The 17,650-nt window shown below is 39.0% G+C and overlaps 2 protein-coding genes across 4 annotated transcripts in view; one reads left to right on the top strand and one right to left on the bottom strand.

The window, feature by feature from the left end:
• ezh2 (enhancer of zeste 2 polycomb repressive complex 2 subunit) overlaps positions 1 to 11,130 on the top strand; it is a 144,623-nt gene extending 133,493 nt beyond the window's left edge. For all 3 annotated transcript variants that reach the window (XM_063044000.1, XM_063044003.1, XM_063044001.1), the window contains exon 20: positions 9,186 to 11,130. In XM_063044000.1, the coding sequence (XP_062900070.1) occupies positions 9,186 to 9,246 (61 nt within the window). In that variant the 3' untranslated portion in view covers positions 9,247 to 11,130. The remainder of the gene's footprint in view (positions 1 to 9,185) is intronic.
• A 239-nt stretch (positions 11,131 to 11,369) lies between these two features.
• The window catches only part of LOC134344356 (cullin-1), a 128,827-nt gene continuing 122,546 nt past the window's right edge, over positions 11,370 to 17,650 (bottom strand). Inside the window, exons 21-22 of the mRNA XM_063044004.1 lie at positions 14,648 to 14,761; positions 11,370 to 11,965 (exon numbers count right to left, since the gene is read on the bottom strand). Of these exons, the coding sequence (XP_062900074.1) occupies positions 11,885 to 11,965; positions 14,648 to 14,761 (195 nt within the window). The 3' untranslated portion in view covers positions 11,370 to 11,884. The remainder of the gene's footprint in view (positions 11,966 to 14,647; positions 14,762 to 17,650) is intronic.

Consider the following 17,650-nt stretch of genomic DNA (forward strand, 5'->3'; position numbering starts at 1 on the left):
GGTTCAAAAACTGGGTAATGATAGAGATCTAGAAGATTATAAGCCTAGCAGGAAGGAGCTTAAGAGTGATAGGCATTCTACAAGTATGTGAAAAGCAAGAGGATAAGATGTGAGAGAATGGGACCAATCAAGTGTAACATGGAAAAGTGTGTATGGAACCAGAGGAGATGGGAGAGGTACTTAATGAATACTTTGCTTCAGTATTCACTATGGAAAAGGATTTTGGTGATTGTAGGGATGACTTGCAGTGAGTGGACTGAAAAGCTTAAGCATGTAGAGGATGTGCTGGTGCTTTTGGAAAGCATCAAGTTGGATAAGTCAACAGGACGTACCCCAGGCTACTGTGGGAAGCGAGGGAGGAGATTGCTGAGCCTCTGGTCTTTGCATCATCAATGAGGACGGGAAAGGTTCTGGAGGATTGGAGGGTTGCAGGTGTTGTTCCCTTATTCAAGAAATGAAGTAAGGATAGCCCAGAAAATTATAGACTAGTGAGTCTTACTTCAGTGGTTGGTAAGTTGATGGAGAAGATCCTGAGAGGCAGGATTTATGCAGATTTGGAGAGGCATAATATGATTAGAAATAGTCAGCATGGCTTTGTCGAAGGCAGGTCGTGCCTTACAAGCCTGATTGAATTTTTTGAGGATGTGACTAAACACATTGATGAAGGTAAAGCCATGGATGTAGTATATATGGATTTCAGCAAGGCATTTGATACAGTACCCCATGCAAGGCTGATTGAGAAAGTAAGGAGGCATGGGATCCAAGGGGACATTGCCCTTTGTGGGCAAGCCAGTTCTGGATCCACAAAGCAAAGAGTGGTTGTAGACAGGTCATATTCTGCATGGAGGTTCTGCATGATGTGCCTCGGATCTGTTCTGGCACCCCTACTCTGTGATTTTTTTTTAAATAAATGACCTGGATGAGGAAGGGGAGGGATGGGTTAGTAAATTTGCTGATGGCAAAGGTTGGGGGTGTTGTGGATAGTGTGGAGGGCTGTCAGAGATTGCAACGGGACATTGATAGGATGCAAAACAGGTCTGAGAAGTGGCGGTGTGTGAGGTGGTTCATTTTGGTAGGTCAAATATGATGGCAGAATATAGTATTAATGGTAAGACTCTTGGCAGTGTGGAGGTTCAGAGGGATCTTGTGGTCCACATCCATAGGACACTCAAAGCTGCTACTCTGGTTGACTCTGTAGTTAAGAAGGCATACGGTGCAATGGCCTGCATCAATTGTTGGATTGAGTTTAAGAGCCGAGAGGTAATGTTGCAGCTATAAAGGACCCTGGTCAGACCCCACTTGGGAGTACCGTGCTCAGTTCTGATCGCCTCACTACAGGAAGGACGTGCAAACTATAGAAAAGATGCAGAGGAGATTTACAAGGATGTTACCTGGATTGGGGAGCATGCCTTATGAGAATAGGTTGAGTGAACTCGGCCTTCTCTTCTTGGAGTGATGGAGGATGGGAGGTGACCTGATAGAGGTGTACAAGATAATAAGGCATTGATCGTGTGGATAGTCAGAGGCTTTTTCCCAGGGCTGAAATGGCTGCCCCAAGAGGGCATAGTTATAAAGTGCCTGGAAGTAGGTACAGAGGATATGTCAGGGGTAAGTTTTTTTTTTTACGCAGAGAGTGGTGAGTGTGTGGAATGGGCTGCCAGTGGTGGAGGCGGAAACAATAGGGTCTTCTAAGAGATTCCTGGATGGATACATGGACCTTAGAAAATTTGAGGGCTATGGGTAATCTTAGGTAGTTCTAAGGACGTGTTTGGCACAGCTTTGTGGGCCGAAGGGCCTGTATTGTGCTGTAAGTTTTCTATGTTTCTAACCCATGGTCCACTCCCACTGGCTGCTCCGCTTAAACCTAACTAATTTTTAATGGCTCTTGCTAAGTACTAGTGACCCAAGTAATCTCCTGCTCCACAGAAAAGTCCCAATAGGCCCAGCTCACTTTTAAAAACAACCATGTAATGTCCACTAGGAACAGTTTCCAATTCTCTCCAAGATCTGCTCCATAAGAAACTGATTTTCTTTTTCCTCTTTGAGAGCTCTCATATTTTCCAAAGCAAAATTGATTAAATATGGCTGAATTCCCACAGGAACTCTGTAGAACCCTGGAAGTAGAGTTTGTGAGTAATTCTGAAGGAGATAATTGGAAATACCGTTTTGTGAAACTGATCCTGCTACAAACTCAAAGCCTGTCCTACTTTGTGAAAATTAACACCACCCGAGAAATGTGAAGAATTGCATCATTAAAATTAATCAGCGACCCTGTCAGTCCTTGTCCCAACATGTTTTTCTGCTTCTGACGTTCTCTCTCCATTTTGTTTTTAAAATTTCAGCTGTTCACTTTCTTTCCAATTTGACAATGCAAATATCTTCTAACGTCTTATCAAGATGTCTTTTCCTAGAATTCACTCTCTCACTGAACAATACAGTCAAACCCTCCGTCTACTTTCAGAACAATAAAAAGATGCAACAAATCATTGAAATTAGTTGATGAAAATAAATTAAGTGAGTGAAAACTAACCTCCAGGGTAGTAATCTCGGGATTGCTACCTGTGCCACGTGCTAGCGAGGGCAAGAATATAGGATCAGGCAGATGAATATGTGGCTGAGAGGCTGGTGTAGGGGGCAGGGCTTCAGATTCTTGGATAATTGGGATCTCTTCTGGGGGAAGTATAACCTGTTCAAAATGGACAGGTTACACCTGAACCCGAAGGGGACCAATATCCTGGCAGAGAAGTTTAATAGAGCTGTTAGGGAGGGTTTAAACTATAAACCCCATTTCCAGAAAAGTTGGGATATTTTCCAAAGTGCAATAAAACAAAAATCTGTGATGTGTTAATTCAGGTAAACCTTTATTTAATGGACAAAAGTACAAAGAAAAGATTTTCAATAGTTTTACTGACCATCTTAATTGTATTTTGTAAGCATACACAAATTTAGAATTTGATGGCTGCAACACACTCAACAAAAGTTGGGACAGAGGCATGTTTACATAGAAACATAGAAAATAGGTGCAGGAGTAGGCCATTCGGCCCTTCGAGCCTGCACCGCCATTTATTATGATCATGGCTGATCATCCAACTCAGAACCCAGCCTTCCCTCCATACCCCCTGACCCCTGTAGCCACAAGGGCCATATCTAACTTCCTTTTAAACATAGCTAATGAACTGGCCTCAACAGTTTGCTGTGGCAGAGAATTCCACAGATTCACCACTCTCTGTGTGAAGAAGTTTTTCCTAACCTCGGTCCTAAAAGGCTTCCCCTCTATCCTCAAACTGTGACCCCTCGTTCTAGACCTCCCCAACATCGAGAACAATCTTCCCGCATCTAGCCTGTCCAATCCCTTTATGATCTTATACGTTTCAATCAGATCCCCCCTCAATCTTCTAAATTCCAACAAGTACAAGCCCAGTTCATCCAGTCTTTCTTCATATGAAAGACCTGCCATCCCAGGAATCAATCTGGTGAACCTTCTTTGTACTCCCTCTATGGCAAAGATGTCTTTCTTCAGATTAGGGGACCAAAACTGCACACAATACTCCAGGTGTGGTCTCACCAAGGCCTTGTACAACTGCATTAGTACCTCCCTGCTCCTGTACTCGAATCCTCTCGCTATAAATGCCAGCATACCGTTCGCCTTTTTCACCGCCTGCTGTACCTGCATGCCCACTTTCAATGACTGGTGTATAATGACACCCAGGTCTCGTTGCACCTCCCCTTTTCCTAATCGGCCACCATTCAGATAATAATCTGTTTTCCTATTTTTGCCACCAAAGTGGATAACTTCACATTTATCCACATTAAATTGCATCTGCCATGAGTTTGCCCACTCACCCAACCTATCCAAGTCACCCTGCATCCTCTTAGCATCCTCCTCACTGCTAACACTGCCACCCAGCTTTGTGTCATCCGCAAACTTGGAGATGCTGCATTTAATTCCCTCATCCAAGTCATTAATATATATTGTAAACAACTGGGGTCCCAGCACTGAGCCTTGCGGTACCCCACTAGTCACCGCCTGCCATTCTGAAAAGGTCCCGTTTATTCCCACTCTTTGCTTCCTGTCTGCTAACCAATTCTCCACCCACACCAATACCTTACCCCCAATACCGTGTGCTTTAAGTTTGCACACTAATCTCCTGTGTGGGACCTTGTCAAAAGCCTTTTGAAAATCCAAATATACCACATCCACTGGTTCTCCCCTATCCACTCTACTAGTTACATCCTACTAGTTTACCATTGTCTTACATTCACCTTTTCTTTTAATAACACGTTTTAATCGTTTTGGAACTGAGGATACTAATTGTAGATTTGCAATTGGAAATTTTGTCCATTCTTGCTTGATATAAGACTTCAGCTGCTCAACAGTCCGTGGTCTCCATTGTCTGATTCTCCACTTCATGATGCGCCATACATTTTCAATAGGAGACAGATCTGGACTGGCAGCAGGCCAGTCAAGCACACTCACTCTGTGTCTACAAAGCCACGATGGTGTAGCCCGTGCAGAATGTGGTCTGGCATTGTCCTGCTGAAATAAGCACGGACGTCCCGGGAAGAGACATCGCCTTGATGGCAACATATGTCTCTCTAAAATCCTAATATACGCCTCAGACTCAATGATACCTTCACATACATGCAACTCACCTATGCCATGGGCATTGATGCACCCCCATACCATCAGAGATGCTGGCTTTTGCACCTTTCACTGATAACAATCTGGATGGTCGTTTTCATCTTTGGCACGGAGAACTCGACGCCCATTTTTTCCGAAAACTAGCTGAAATGTGGACTCATCCGACCACAGCACACAGTTCCACAGTCTTTCGGTCCATCTGAGATGAGCTCGGGCCCAGAGAACTCGCCGGTGTTTCTGCATAGAGTTGATGTATGGCTTCCTCCTTGCGTAATAGTTTCAAGTTGCATTTCTGGATGCAGCGACGGACTGTGTTGAGTAACAATGGTTTTCCGAAGTACTCCCGAGCCCAGGTGGCTATAATTGCAACAGCAGCATGACGGTTTCTTAGGCAGTGCCGCCTGGGGGCTCGAAGATAACGCGCATTCAACAGTGGTTTCCGACCTTGCCCTTTACGCACTGAGATGTCTCCGAATTCTCTGAATCTTTTTACAATATTATGTACTGTAGATGTTGAAAGACCTAAATTCTCTGCAATCTTGCATTGAGAAATGTTCCTTTTGAAGTGACTAACAATTCTCTCACGAATTTTGGCACAAAGGGGTGAGCCACGACCCAACCGTGCTTGCAAAGACTGAGCCTTTGATGGACGCTACTTTTATACCCAGTCATGATACCTCACCTGCTACCAATTAGCCTGCTTAATGTGGAGTCTTCCAAACTGGCGTTACTTGAATATTTTGTTCACTTTTCAATCTTATTTTAACTCTGTCCCAACTTTTGCAGCCATCAAATTCTAAATTTGTGTATATTTACAAAATACAATTAATTGGTCAGTAAAACTATTGAAAATCTTTTCTTTATACTTTTGTCAGTTAAACAAAGGTTCACGTGAATTAACATATCACACATTTTTGTTTTTATTGCATTTTGGAAAATATTCCAACTTTTCTGGAAATGGGGTTTGTAATTTGGCAGGGGGATGGGAACCGGAATGATAGAGTGGAGGAAGGGGAAAACAGAAATAAATCTAAGATAGTGTGCAGAAAGATGTCAGGAAAGACAGGCAGATGATGGGGCATATATTTGTAGCCATTGGGATGAGTTGCAGTGAAATCAAAGCGAAAAGTACCAAATACTGATCTTAAGGTGTTATACTTAAATGCACGCAGCATAAGGAATAAGGTGGATGATCTTGTCGTACAGCTACAGATTGGCAGGTATGATATTGTGGCTATCACTGAGACGTGGCTAAAGGATGCATGGCTCTGGGAGCTGAACGTCCAAGGATACACGGTGTATCGGAAGGATAGGAAGGTAGGCAGAGGGGGAGGCGTGGCTTTATTGGTAAGAAATGATATTAAATCATTAGAAAGAGGTGATATAGGATCGGAAGGTGCAGAATCTTTATGGGTTGAGCTAAGAAATAGCAGGGGTAAAAGGACCCTGATGCCAGTTACTATTAGGCCTCCAAACAGCTGCAGGGATGTGGACTACAAATTACAACTGGAAGTAGAAAAGGCTTGTCAGAAGGGCAGTGTTATGATAATTGTGGGGGATTTTAACATGAAAGTGGATTGGGAAAATCAGGTCGGCACTGGACCTCAAGAGAGAGAATTTGTAGAATGTCTGCGAGTTGGTTTTTTAGAACAGCTTGCTGTTGAGCCCGCTAGGAGATCGGCTGTACTGGATTGGGTATTGTGTCATGAACCGGAGGTGGTTAGAGAGATTGAGGTGAAGGAACCCTTAGGAGGCAGTGATCATAACATGATTGAGTTCACCGTGAAAATTGAAAAGAGAAGCCGAAATCTATGTGTCGGTATTTCAGTGGAGTAAAGGAAATTACAGGGGCATGAGAGAGGAACTGGCCAAAGTTGGAAAGGGACACTGGCGGGAAAGACAGCAGAGCAGCAGTGGCCGGAGTTTATGCAAGAAATGAGGAAGGTGCAAGACAGGTATATTCCAAAAATGAAGAAATTTTCGAATGGAAAAAGGATGGAACCGTGGCTGACAAGAGAACTCAAAGCCAAGGTTAAAGCAAAGGGGAGGGCATACAAGGAAGCAAAATTTAGTGGGAAGACAGAGGATTGGGAAGTTTTTAAAAGCTTACAAAAGTAAACTTAAGAAGGTCATTAAGCGAGAGATGATTAACTATGAAAGGAAGCTAGCAAATAATATCGAAGAAGATACTAAAAGCTTTTTCAAGTATATAAAGAGTAAAAGACAGGTGAGAGTAGATATAGGACCGATAGAAAATGATGCTGGAGAAATTGTAATGGGAGATAAGGAGATGGCGGAGGAACTTAACGAGTATTTTGCATCAGTCTTCACTGAAGACATCAGTAGTATACCGGATACTCAAGGGTAGCAGGGAAGAGAAGTGTGCGCAGTCACAATTACGACAGAGAAAGTACTCAGGAAGCTGAATAGTCTAAGGGTAGATAAATCTCCCAGATCAGATGGAATGTACCCTCATGTTCTGAAGGAAGTAGCTGTGGAGAATGTGGAGGCATTAGCAATGATCTTTCAGAAGTCAGTAGATTCTGGCATGGTTCCGGAGGACTGTAAGATTGCAAATGTCACTCCGCTATTTAAGAAGGGGGCAAGGAAGCAAAAAGGAAATTATAGACCTGTTAGCTTGACATCGGTGGTTGGGAAGTTGTTGGAGTCGATTGTCAAGGATGAGGTTACAGAGTACCTGGAGACATATGACAAGATAGGCAGAACTCGGCATGGATTCCTTAAAGGAAAATCCTGCCTGACAAACCTATTGCAATTTTTTGAGGAAATTACCAGTAGGTTAGACAAGGGAGATGCAGTGGATGTTGTATATTTGGATTTTCAGAAGGCCTTTGACAAGGTGCCACACATGAGGCTACTTAACAAGATAAGAGCCCATGGAATTACAGGAAAGTTACGTATGTGGATAGAGCGTTGGCTGATTGGCAGGAAACAGAGTGGGAATAAAGGGATCCTATTCTGGTTGGCTGCCAGTTACCAGTGGTCTTCCACAGGGATCAGTGTTGGGGCCGCTTCTTTTTACATTGTATATCAACGATTTGGATTATGGAATAGATGGCTTTGTGGCTAAGTTTGCTGACGATACGAAGATAGGTGGAGGGGCTGGTAGTGCTGAGGAAACGGAGGGTCTGCAGAGAGACTTGGATAGATTGGAAGAATGGGCAGAGAAGTGGCAAATGAAGTACAGTGTTGGAAAGTGTATGGTTATGCACTTTGGCAGAAAAAATAAACAGGCAGACTATTATTTAAATGGGGAAAGAATTCAAAGTTCTGAGATGCAACGGGACTTGGGAGTCCTCCTACAGGATACCCTTAAGGTTAACTTCCAGGTTGAGTCGGTGGTGAAGAAGGCGAATGCAATGTTGGCATTCATTTCTAGAGGAATAGAGTATAGGAGCAGGGATGTGATGTTGAGGCTCTATAAGGCGCTGGTGAGACCTCACTTGGAGTACGGTGGGCAGTTTTGGTCTCCTTATTTAAGAAAGGCTGTGCTGACGTTGGAGAGGGTACAGAGAAGATTCACTAGAATGATTCCGGGAATGAGAGGGTTAACATATGAGGAACGTTTGTCCGCTCTTGGACTATATTCCTTGGTGTTTAAAAGAATGAGAGGAGACCTCATAGAAACATTCCAAATGTTGAAAGGCATGGACAGAGTGGATGTGGCAAAGTTGTTTCCCATGATGGGGGAAGTCTAGTATGAGAGGGCATGACTTAAGGATTGAAGGGCGCCCACTGAGAACAGAGATGCAAAGAAATTTTTTTAGCCAGAGGGTGGTGAATCTATGGAATTTGTTGCCACGGGCAGCAGTGGAGGCCAAGTCATTGGGTGTATTTAAGGCAGAGATCGATAGGTATCTGAGTAGCCAGGGCATCAAAGGTTATGGTGAGAGGGCGGGGGAGTGGGGCTAAATGGGAGAATGGATCAGCTCATGATACAATGGCGGAGCAGACTCAATGGGCTGAATGGCTGACTTCTGCTCCTTTGTCTTATGGTCTAAAACACTGAAAGCAGAATTGTCTAACATTAGCAATAAAATATGGGAACATTTTTTATAAAAGCCCAAATTTTGTATGTTATTAACTTTTCCTTACACAAAGCATTCAAATCAGGAAACAGGTTATATTCACTTCAATATTTCAGTTTTGATAGTCAAATTTTGGCAGAGATGCAGTGTCTGGTTTCCAAGTCAAAATGAACCTGCTCTGTAAAATAAGGGTTGAACTCGTCTTTTTATATGCTTCCATTACCCTTTGGACAGAAACTGCAAAAGATTATTCATGTTTTCTGTTTTTAATAGTTAAGACTTATTATATAAAGTTGGAAAGTTCTACTGAAATAACAGTAGAGTTTGTTAATGTAACAGCCTGTTGGGAACATGGAGAGAACCATTTTAAAAAGTTGTAAGTAAAATTACCTGCTGCAGATTAGGTGTAAATTAATTACATTTTAGCAGAGAATTTGTTGGCAGCAGGACAAAATTGATTTACTTAACTCATTTACCTTTTGTATTTCTTTTAGGTATAGTCAAGCTGATGCCCTGAAATATGTTGGTATAGAAAGAGAGATGGAAATTCCCTGAAATTAAACTGCCTCAAAGCATAGGCAGCTGATTTTATATTTCAGGATTATGTACTGTATGCAGACATTTGAAACAACTCGATTTGAAAACTACTGTGACAATAATTTATACTGTAAAAAAAAAATTAAGCTTTTTATCTTTTCAAAAGCTGCCAGTTTTTATATGTGTCCTTTTGCTATACACCTGTGTGGTGAGCTGTTGGTGCAATTATAACATCAATTAAAAAACTTGAATTTTAAAGTGACTTGAAATTTTTGAACTTCACTATTTTCTAACAAGGTCAAAATAAACTAATCAAAGCCTGTAAGATGGAAAGAGTTCTGTCCTATGACTAAAGAGTACTATAGTAGATACCAGGATTCTGGGGTGATATGACCCTTGCACAAAACACCTTCCATATAATATTCCAGAACCCAATCAAAATGTTTTTGTTTTGACGTGCCTTTTTAATGAAATAATGTGGCTTCTCTCCATGCAAATATACCTACCACAGGACGTTACTCATTTTAAATGATGGAGCAAATCTTATAACAAATCTAGTAATGACCATAGAAGCAACATCAATTTAAAATCTGAGGTAATTCCCAGCTAAGAGTAAGGGGACTATACAACTCCGTGTCATAAATATTCTATAAGCTGTTGGTTCTAAAAGAAATATGCAAAACTCATGCGCAGAAAAGATGTAACCAAGTTGCAATATGAATATTGAAACTAGTTATGCTATTAATATTACAATTAGATTCAAACAGTTAGAATCTAAAAGCTTATAATACAAGATTTAGTCAGCACTTCTTAATCAAAGGTATAAATTAGTGCCCAAGAAGTTTGTCTACACCTGGGGAAAAGAATTTTGAATGTAGATCCAATATTTAGATGCTGAGAGGGATCTACATAAACAATTTTTTTTTGCAGTGGGAAGTGAAAACATCCTTTGAATTTGGCTCCAGATAATTACAAAGTTAAATAAGGTGCATTATGCAAATGTTTGAAGTATAATTAAGAAATTATTTTTGTTTAAATGGCATTCACATCAGAGACAAAAATTCCTGTTAAAAGTGATGTTCCAAAATTATTTATCAATTGAGATTTTGATACGTCGTTAACTTTCAGTAGATTCCTCCACATTCTTTCTGCACTAATATTGAAATGATACAAATAGTTATCTAATTTCCCAATGCAATTTTCAAACTGATATCCTTTAGCATGTAACTGCACTAGAGGCTGCAAGGCCATCAACAAGCCAGATTCCAAAACTAATTAGTCATGCATATATGAACTGTGGTACAGGAACTGTAACTAAAATACATTTTAAAAATAATTTCCACACTGAATATGCAAACAACTATCATATTGTTAGTAGCTTTGTACACGTGGTTATGGATTTCTGTCAGGCACTCGTCTTAAAAGCTACTTACAGCAGTATGTAATAGCCACAAAACTTTTTTAGCAGTATATCAAGACAGCACACCTCCTTTCAAGTAGAAAATGAAAATGGGGAACTTGCAGGTACATGGCAAATTTAACACCTATGAATTCCATAAAGTTTTCTGTAGGTCACTATAATTCAGATGCTATGCTGAGCATTTAAATCATAGGAATGCATAGCTGATAATTACTCTCTTAACAAATTAAAATATAGAATACAGCACTCAATCAATGCCCAAACTGAACATGATTCCAATTAAACCAATCCCTTGTGTCTCACAGATTCCTGCAGCTTTGCTTTGTATATGCAACATCACAGATGCCACAAAACAATAAAGCGATGCACGTTACGAAACAGGTGGAAAGAGGATAATTACTAGGATGTGTACAAAATATAGACAAAGGAGAACCAATTCAAAGCCAGAGGGTAACTTATCCTTAGTTTATGCTCCAAAAGTTCTATGTAACTAAATTAGTGGTCAGTTGTATTAAAGTCTGATGCATAGTGAATACCTTAATATTTTTAAACAGTCCATCATAACATTTTAGCTGGATAGTTTTGAAAGCAGATAAATAGATATTCAATTAGATTTGATCCTTGCAACGAATGGTTAATAGCTAGCAACTTTTACACCGATCAAACTGTACCAAGTCACAACTGTTACAGAAATCATTAAATTTTTATTTATCACACATTTAAAAAATGAACCACACTATACAAATGGTTTCTCTTGTAGCAGATAATGCAGATTACACAATTTCTAAAGGGCTTGTTCAAATTCACTAGTATGCTTTTGGAAAGTGCTGCCAACATTGCATTCATAAATTAGTTTGTCCTGCTGCCTGGTATTTTCAGAGCAGTAGTGGCCATGTATAGCTGAAGTAAATTTTTTTTTAATGCAGATAGGCAGTAGCATGCAACCCCGACGTTGAAGGTTCAATTCCTTTCTCACTTGCTAGATTAAGGTTAGGGGTTTTTTTTAAATATTTACATAGTGAAATGCAGCAATCCTGAGAACAGTTGGGTAAAGTAAATATGACTGGCTGGTGTTTCCTCTCAGTTGAGGAGAGGCCCAGCAGGCAGCAGATAAGCTACAATGGAGTTCAAGAATGCAATCCTTTACATTCCCATCTTTATCATAAAACTAGTAGCATTCTCTGTATTTGAGCCTGTATGTCTTAGGAATGAAGTTTTTATTCAGACACATAATATTTAAGCCAAATAACTGTATGTGTCCTTCTCCCCATCCACACGCTCCAAATACTCCTTTTCTATCAGAATGTCGATGCATTTCTGCAAAAGAAAAGTACTTTAGTATAGAACAAAAACTTGTACATTAAACAAGTACATGACAATAGAAACATGCAGATTTTAACCCAACATGTTAATTTTTTAAAAAACATACAATATAACAAGTAAATTTAAAATTGCAAATTTGGACTAACTAACATTTTGAAATAAAGCAACAGTTCACAACTAAACAGCAAAAGACAAATGGAGGTTTTTTAGTTCAACTCCAGTTAAGATTTTATAAATGTACAGGTTAAGTATAAAAATGCAAGTGTACTGTCTATTTAATTAGTAGTAGGATGGAGACATGGCTAGCCCCTGAAAATGGTTGTAAACTGTCAGTTTAAGAGCCTGCAGTTCATCGGAAGATGAAAGATTGCTGTTAATACAGCTTGTGACATCGAGACAGTGCTTTCATATTCGTTTACTGCCCTTAACCTTACAGGTGGTAGAGGGCTTGGGAAGAAATTTCACTATTGTCATATCAGAGGAAGCTCCAATGGCAGGATTCTAAATTTCATCAGCTTAATGAACATGCATATCAGTGAACACTAATTTTATATTTGCATGAAGTGATAATACATTTACCACAGATGCATAAAGTTAAAATATTTGCAAAAAATACATTAAAACAATTGCTTACTCAATCTAGTGGCTTTCTGAAGTTGTTTAATTGGCTAAATTGTCAACCAAAGGTCCAAATTCCACTGGAATACTCAAATGTTGCATTTTATAGCTCAGCCATTAATTTGATTCAATAATCATGGTTAAGACCAGGTCTAAAGGGTATTCTACTACCATAATTCGTACTTCAGACTCTGGGTGATAACCCACTAAGACGGAAAACTTGTATTCATATTGGCGTTTCATTTTCTCCATTTAACAAAGGGACATAAATAAAGGTAAACCTGTTTATAGTTTATCGTAAAAAAAAACTACAGGTAAAAATTGATCTTAGTTAACAAAATAAGATGTGACTGAAAACTGCAGTCTAATTACAACATTTGTAAAGTATGTAGAAGCAATGCATCAAGTGTGCCTCAAAATCATGCATAAAACCTCAATGCCAGTGTAATGTTCTAACAGCAAAAGAATCGGTTTATGACAAATTATGTTCGTCTACATCAAATATAAATCTGAATTTAAAATTCAAAGCTGGATAATTAAAGGAGAACAGTACACAGAAACCATTCAAAATGAATTGCTTGTGATGACTTTATTTGTTAATGTAACTTAATCTTATAGGGCCATATACGCTGCATATACTTAATTAAATCTGAACTAACATTTCATTGTTCCAAGAGCACTCACTGGTCTTCTAGGAACAATTGGAAGCCGCTGGCCTTTAGTACCTATATAAATTTTGATTTTTTTTAAAACATACTGTGACATACAAATTATTTTTTCCTTCAATTTCTTCTTTTATGTTGTGCAAATCTATTAGCCCAATAACTCATGCAAATTGCAGTTCCTGACAATAAAAAGTGACAAAAATCACAGCAGCCTCCAAAAGTCAGATCCATAGCTGATGTGGCATCTGCCTTCTATTTACTCAGTAACAGGAAAATCAATTTCAACTATAGCATGTGGTTTTGACCAACATCTAAAAGGAAATTAAATATGAAGTAGGAAATCAATAGGTGAAGTGTTTTCTGATAAATTACATATTGCTCAAAAATTTCAAACGACAAGTTTGCTTCATTTCAAAGATGCTGAGCTCCATTCCTTCCTTCAATATTGTCCAAAATATTACACATTTAATTATCACTGCCTTAATTAACTCCAGATTGTCACTTTGATAACAGGATAATATAAAAGTGTTACAAAACGTTTAAGATAAAAAAGCAGGCATAAAATTTAAAAAAAACAAGTAAAACAGGCAGTTCCTTGGAGAGCGAAAAAAATTGAGGCAAACTTTTAAGTCAATGAACAGATTTTACTCAGTAGTTTAAGTGAAGAGAATGAAGATGTTGCATGTGTTGCCCTAATTAAAGCCAAGATAGACACTTGTACAGTACAACTGAAGGACATAAACCTGAAATGTTAACTGTTTCTCTTTCCAGGGATTACTGTGGATCCGCTGAGTGTTTTCAGCATTTTTGCTTCTTTTCTGGACTTTCTGCATCTGCTGTTTCTGAGTTTTACTTGCTTTGATTTAATTCATTTTTGGAATTCAAAACAAAATGTTTTTCTCGAAACTGATTTTTCTGGTTTTCTGCTCCAAATTCCTGTGTGACAGCATTGTAAATTTACAATATCCCTCAACTGCAAGAACTGACCAGTTCATGATCTTATTTTGAAATTACTTCATAGGGCATAATTAACTAAACATAAAATTTGCAAAATATTGCAGCAGATGTAAGGCTTAATACAACAGTGAGTAGGATAATTTCATCATCCCAGAATACAATGTATCTTATATGATCCAATGTATCATTTTTTGTAAAATTCCAATAATGCCATTTAACATCTCAAGGCACAAGGAATAACTAGACGCTGACTGAAAACATACCAGGAAAGATAAAACTAAATGAACTTCAAAATCTTTTTTCCCAAAAGAATTTATGAAAGTCATAAATAACTTCCTTCCAATTGACATCTTCGCATATCCCCCAACGTACATACTTTTAATGCCAGATTTTATTGGATCAGATTGGATGATATGTAAATATTTGATGAACATACCTTAATGACCGGGACTCTGGGTTTAAACCTGGAGGACAGTTGGTTCAGAACTTCTGCCAGTAGCTGCTGATGTTTCAAAACTTTTCTCATCTTCATTATTCGTACAATTGCAGCCTTGGGGATAGCAAGAAGATCAAGGAATGGGATTAACTTGTTGCAAGCGAGATTCATTGGAGCAAATTGGAAGTATATGATGGTATAGCATAGAAAGAGGACTTTTGCTACAGTATTGCTGGCTTTGTAATGAATGGCCCAATTAACTCCAACAAACATTGAGAGCTCTTTGAATTACAATAATTCATATAATGCACACCTCACCCCTAAATGGACAATCCTTTATCTGGAGTTGAGGCCCATGCAGCCTACATTCATTAGAGCAAATAAACCCACTAATACTTTCCCCTCATCAACCTCACTGATACTTTCATACATTTCAAAAAGATCACCTCATTACTTCTGAATTCCAGAGAACAAAGGGCATTCTATTAAATCACTATATAGTCAGCACATTAATCACAGGAATTAAACCGGTAAATCTGTGTCACATCTAATATGGTTTTAGATGAGTCAGCCAGAATTGTAGCTGATACTCTTGGTGTGGTCTGATGAAGGCTTTGAATCCCGTGCTCTTTTTTTGTTTTATCTGTATATGTTACAGAAGGCTTCCATGCTACACTCAAAAACATTTTTTGTCCCTAAAGACAGCCTGAAAAGCTAGATTCTAAATATTTTAAGTTTAATAAAATCTGTTTTTTTTCCTGTAAGAAAATTTAAGATTCTAAATACTACCAACAGATTTCACTATATAATCAAGATTTTGCATGCAATCTTACAACAAGGTTTAAGAAATCAGATTAGATGCATGAAGGTTTAGTACATTTTAAGGAATGTCAAAGAACAGAAGCAAGAATAGACCATTCGACTAAATATGCCGGCTCTGTCATTTGGTGAGGTGCTCAGGAGCAGGCAATTTTCTGCACCAACTCTATATCCCCTGATTCCCTTAAAATCCAACACAGAAACTGGGAAGGAATTCCAGAGATGAGGTAGAACAGCCAGCAGTGCACAGATTAAAATGAAAGAAGTGTGCTGGACCAGAAGTAAAGCACAGAATTCTGAGAGTTTCATAGTGAAAAGAAACAGGGCTAAGGACATGAAGGATTTGGAAATAAAAATGAGAATTTTTAAATGGAAGCAATATAAGAGCAAAAGCCAAAGAGGATTAGCAAGGGAGACTTGATGTAAGATGGCAGAAAATCAGTAAATGGGGCTAGCAGAGAAAGAAAAACCCATTTAACTGCGATTTACAAGAGCACCATTGAGACATCCTGACAAGTTGCATCTCCATGTGGTATGGCAGCAGACAAGCATCAGACCTGAAGTCCCTACAAAGGACTATGAGAATAGCTCAGAGAATCATAGGTGTATTGAGGACATTTATCAGGAGCATTTCATATGCAGGGCCCTTAGTATTATTAAGGATCCCACCTATCCATCTAGCATCTTCTGACTTTCAACCATCAGACAGGAGACTGCAATGCATAAAAACCAAGACGGTCAGGATAAGAAAGTTTTTTCCCTCCAGGCCATTAAGACTTCTGAACTCCCCGCCGCATGTATTTGAAGTGTCACTGGTTCATCTGTTCCATACCTTACAATATGTAATATTAATGCACTTTAGTTTGTTATTTATGTGTGATTCATCTGTAGATTTTATCCTTGCCTTCATAAGTTATCGTGTATTATGAGTACTACTGTGCTTTACACCATGGTTCGAGAAACATTGTCTCGTTTCAATATACATTATATGGTTATATGTTATATGCATATATGTAATTAAATGACAATAAACTTACAGTTGCAAGAAAAATTTGTGAATCCTTCGCAATTATCTGGTTTTCTGCTTAATCACCTATAAAATGTGGTCCTATCTTCATCTAAGTTACAATAATATACAATCTGTCTAACGACAAAAACAATTGTAATTCTTATCAATATGGAGTACACCATTTAAGCAATCGCAGTCTAGTTTCAAAAAAATGTGAACCTTTGGGATAATATCTTCTACAAAAGCTATTTGGCGTCAGGTGTTCCAATCAATGAGATGAGATCGGAGGTGTGAGTTGTAGAGGTGCCCTGCCCAATAAAAAAGACACACAAAGTCAGGTTACTGACAGAGACTGATTTTCTCAAGAAAGATCTGTTTGTCTGTCATGTCTCCATATAAACAACTTTCAGAGGACCTTAGAAGAAGAATTGCAGTGTTACATGAAGCTGGGAAAAGCTAAAATAGCATTTCTAAAGACACAAGTATTCATCAGTCCACAGTAAGAGAAAATGTCTACTAATGGAGGAAATTCAGCACTTTCCCTAGGAATGGGCATCTTGCAAAGATCACCAAGAGGACAATGTACAATGCTGAAGGAGGTGAAAATGAACCCAAGGGTAACAGCAAAAGACCTGCAGAAATCTCCAGAACTTGCCACAGTCTCTGTTCGTGTGTCCACTATAAGAAAAAAAACTGAACAAGAATGGTGTTCATGGATGGACACTGCAGAAGAAACACTGCTCTCCAAAAAATAAACATTAGTGCATGTCTCAAGTTTGCAAAAGACCACCTGGATGCTCCACAATGCCTCTGAGACCATGTTCTGTGGACAGACCAGACCAAAGTTGAACTTTTTGGCAAAAATGTGCACCATTATGCTTGGAGGAAAAAGGGCAATGCATACCAATACCAAATCCTCATCCCAACTCTGAAGCATGGTGGAAGGAGCATCATGGTTTGGGGCTGCTTCGTTGCCTCAGGGCTTGGACAGCTTACTATCGTTGAGGGAACAATGAATTCAAAATTGCATCACAACATTTTACAGATAAATGTCAGTGTAGTGTGCCGTCACCTGAAGCTTAATAGAAGTTGGAGGATGCAACAAGGCATTCATCCAAAATACAAGAGTAAATCAACAACTGAATGGTTTAAAATGAAGAAAATTTGTGTTTTGG

Source organism: Mobula hypostoma, chromosome 3, assembly GCF_963921235.1.
Source record: "Mobula hypostoma chromosome 3, sMobHyp1.1, whole genome shotgun sequence".
In the NCBI taxonomy this organism is placed as follows: domain Eukaryota; kingdom Metazoa; phylum Chordata; class Chondrichthyes; order Myliobatiformes; family Myliobatidae; genus Mobula; species Mobula hypostoma.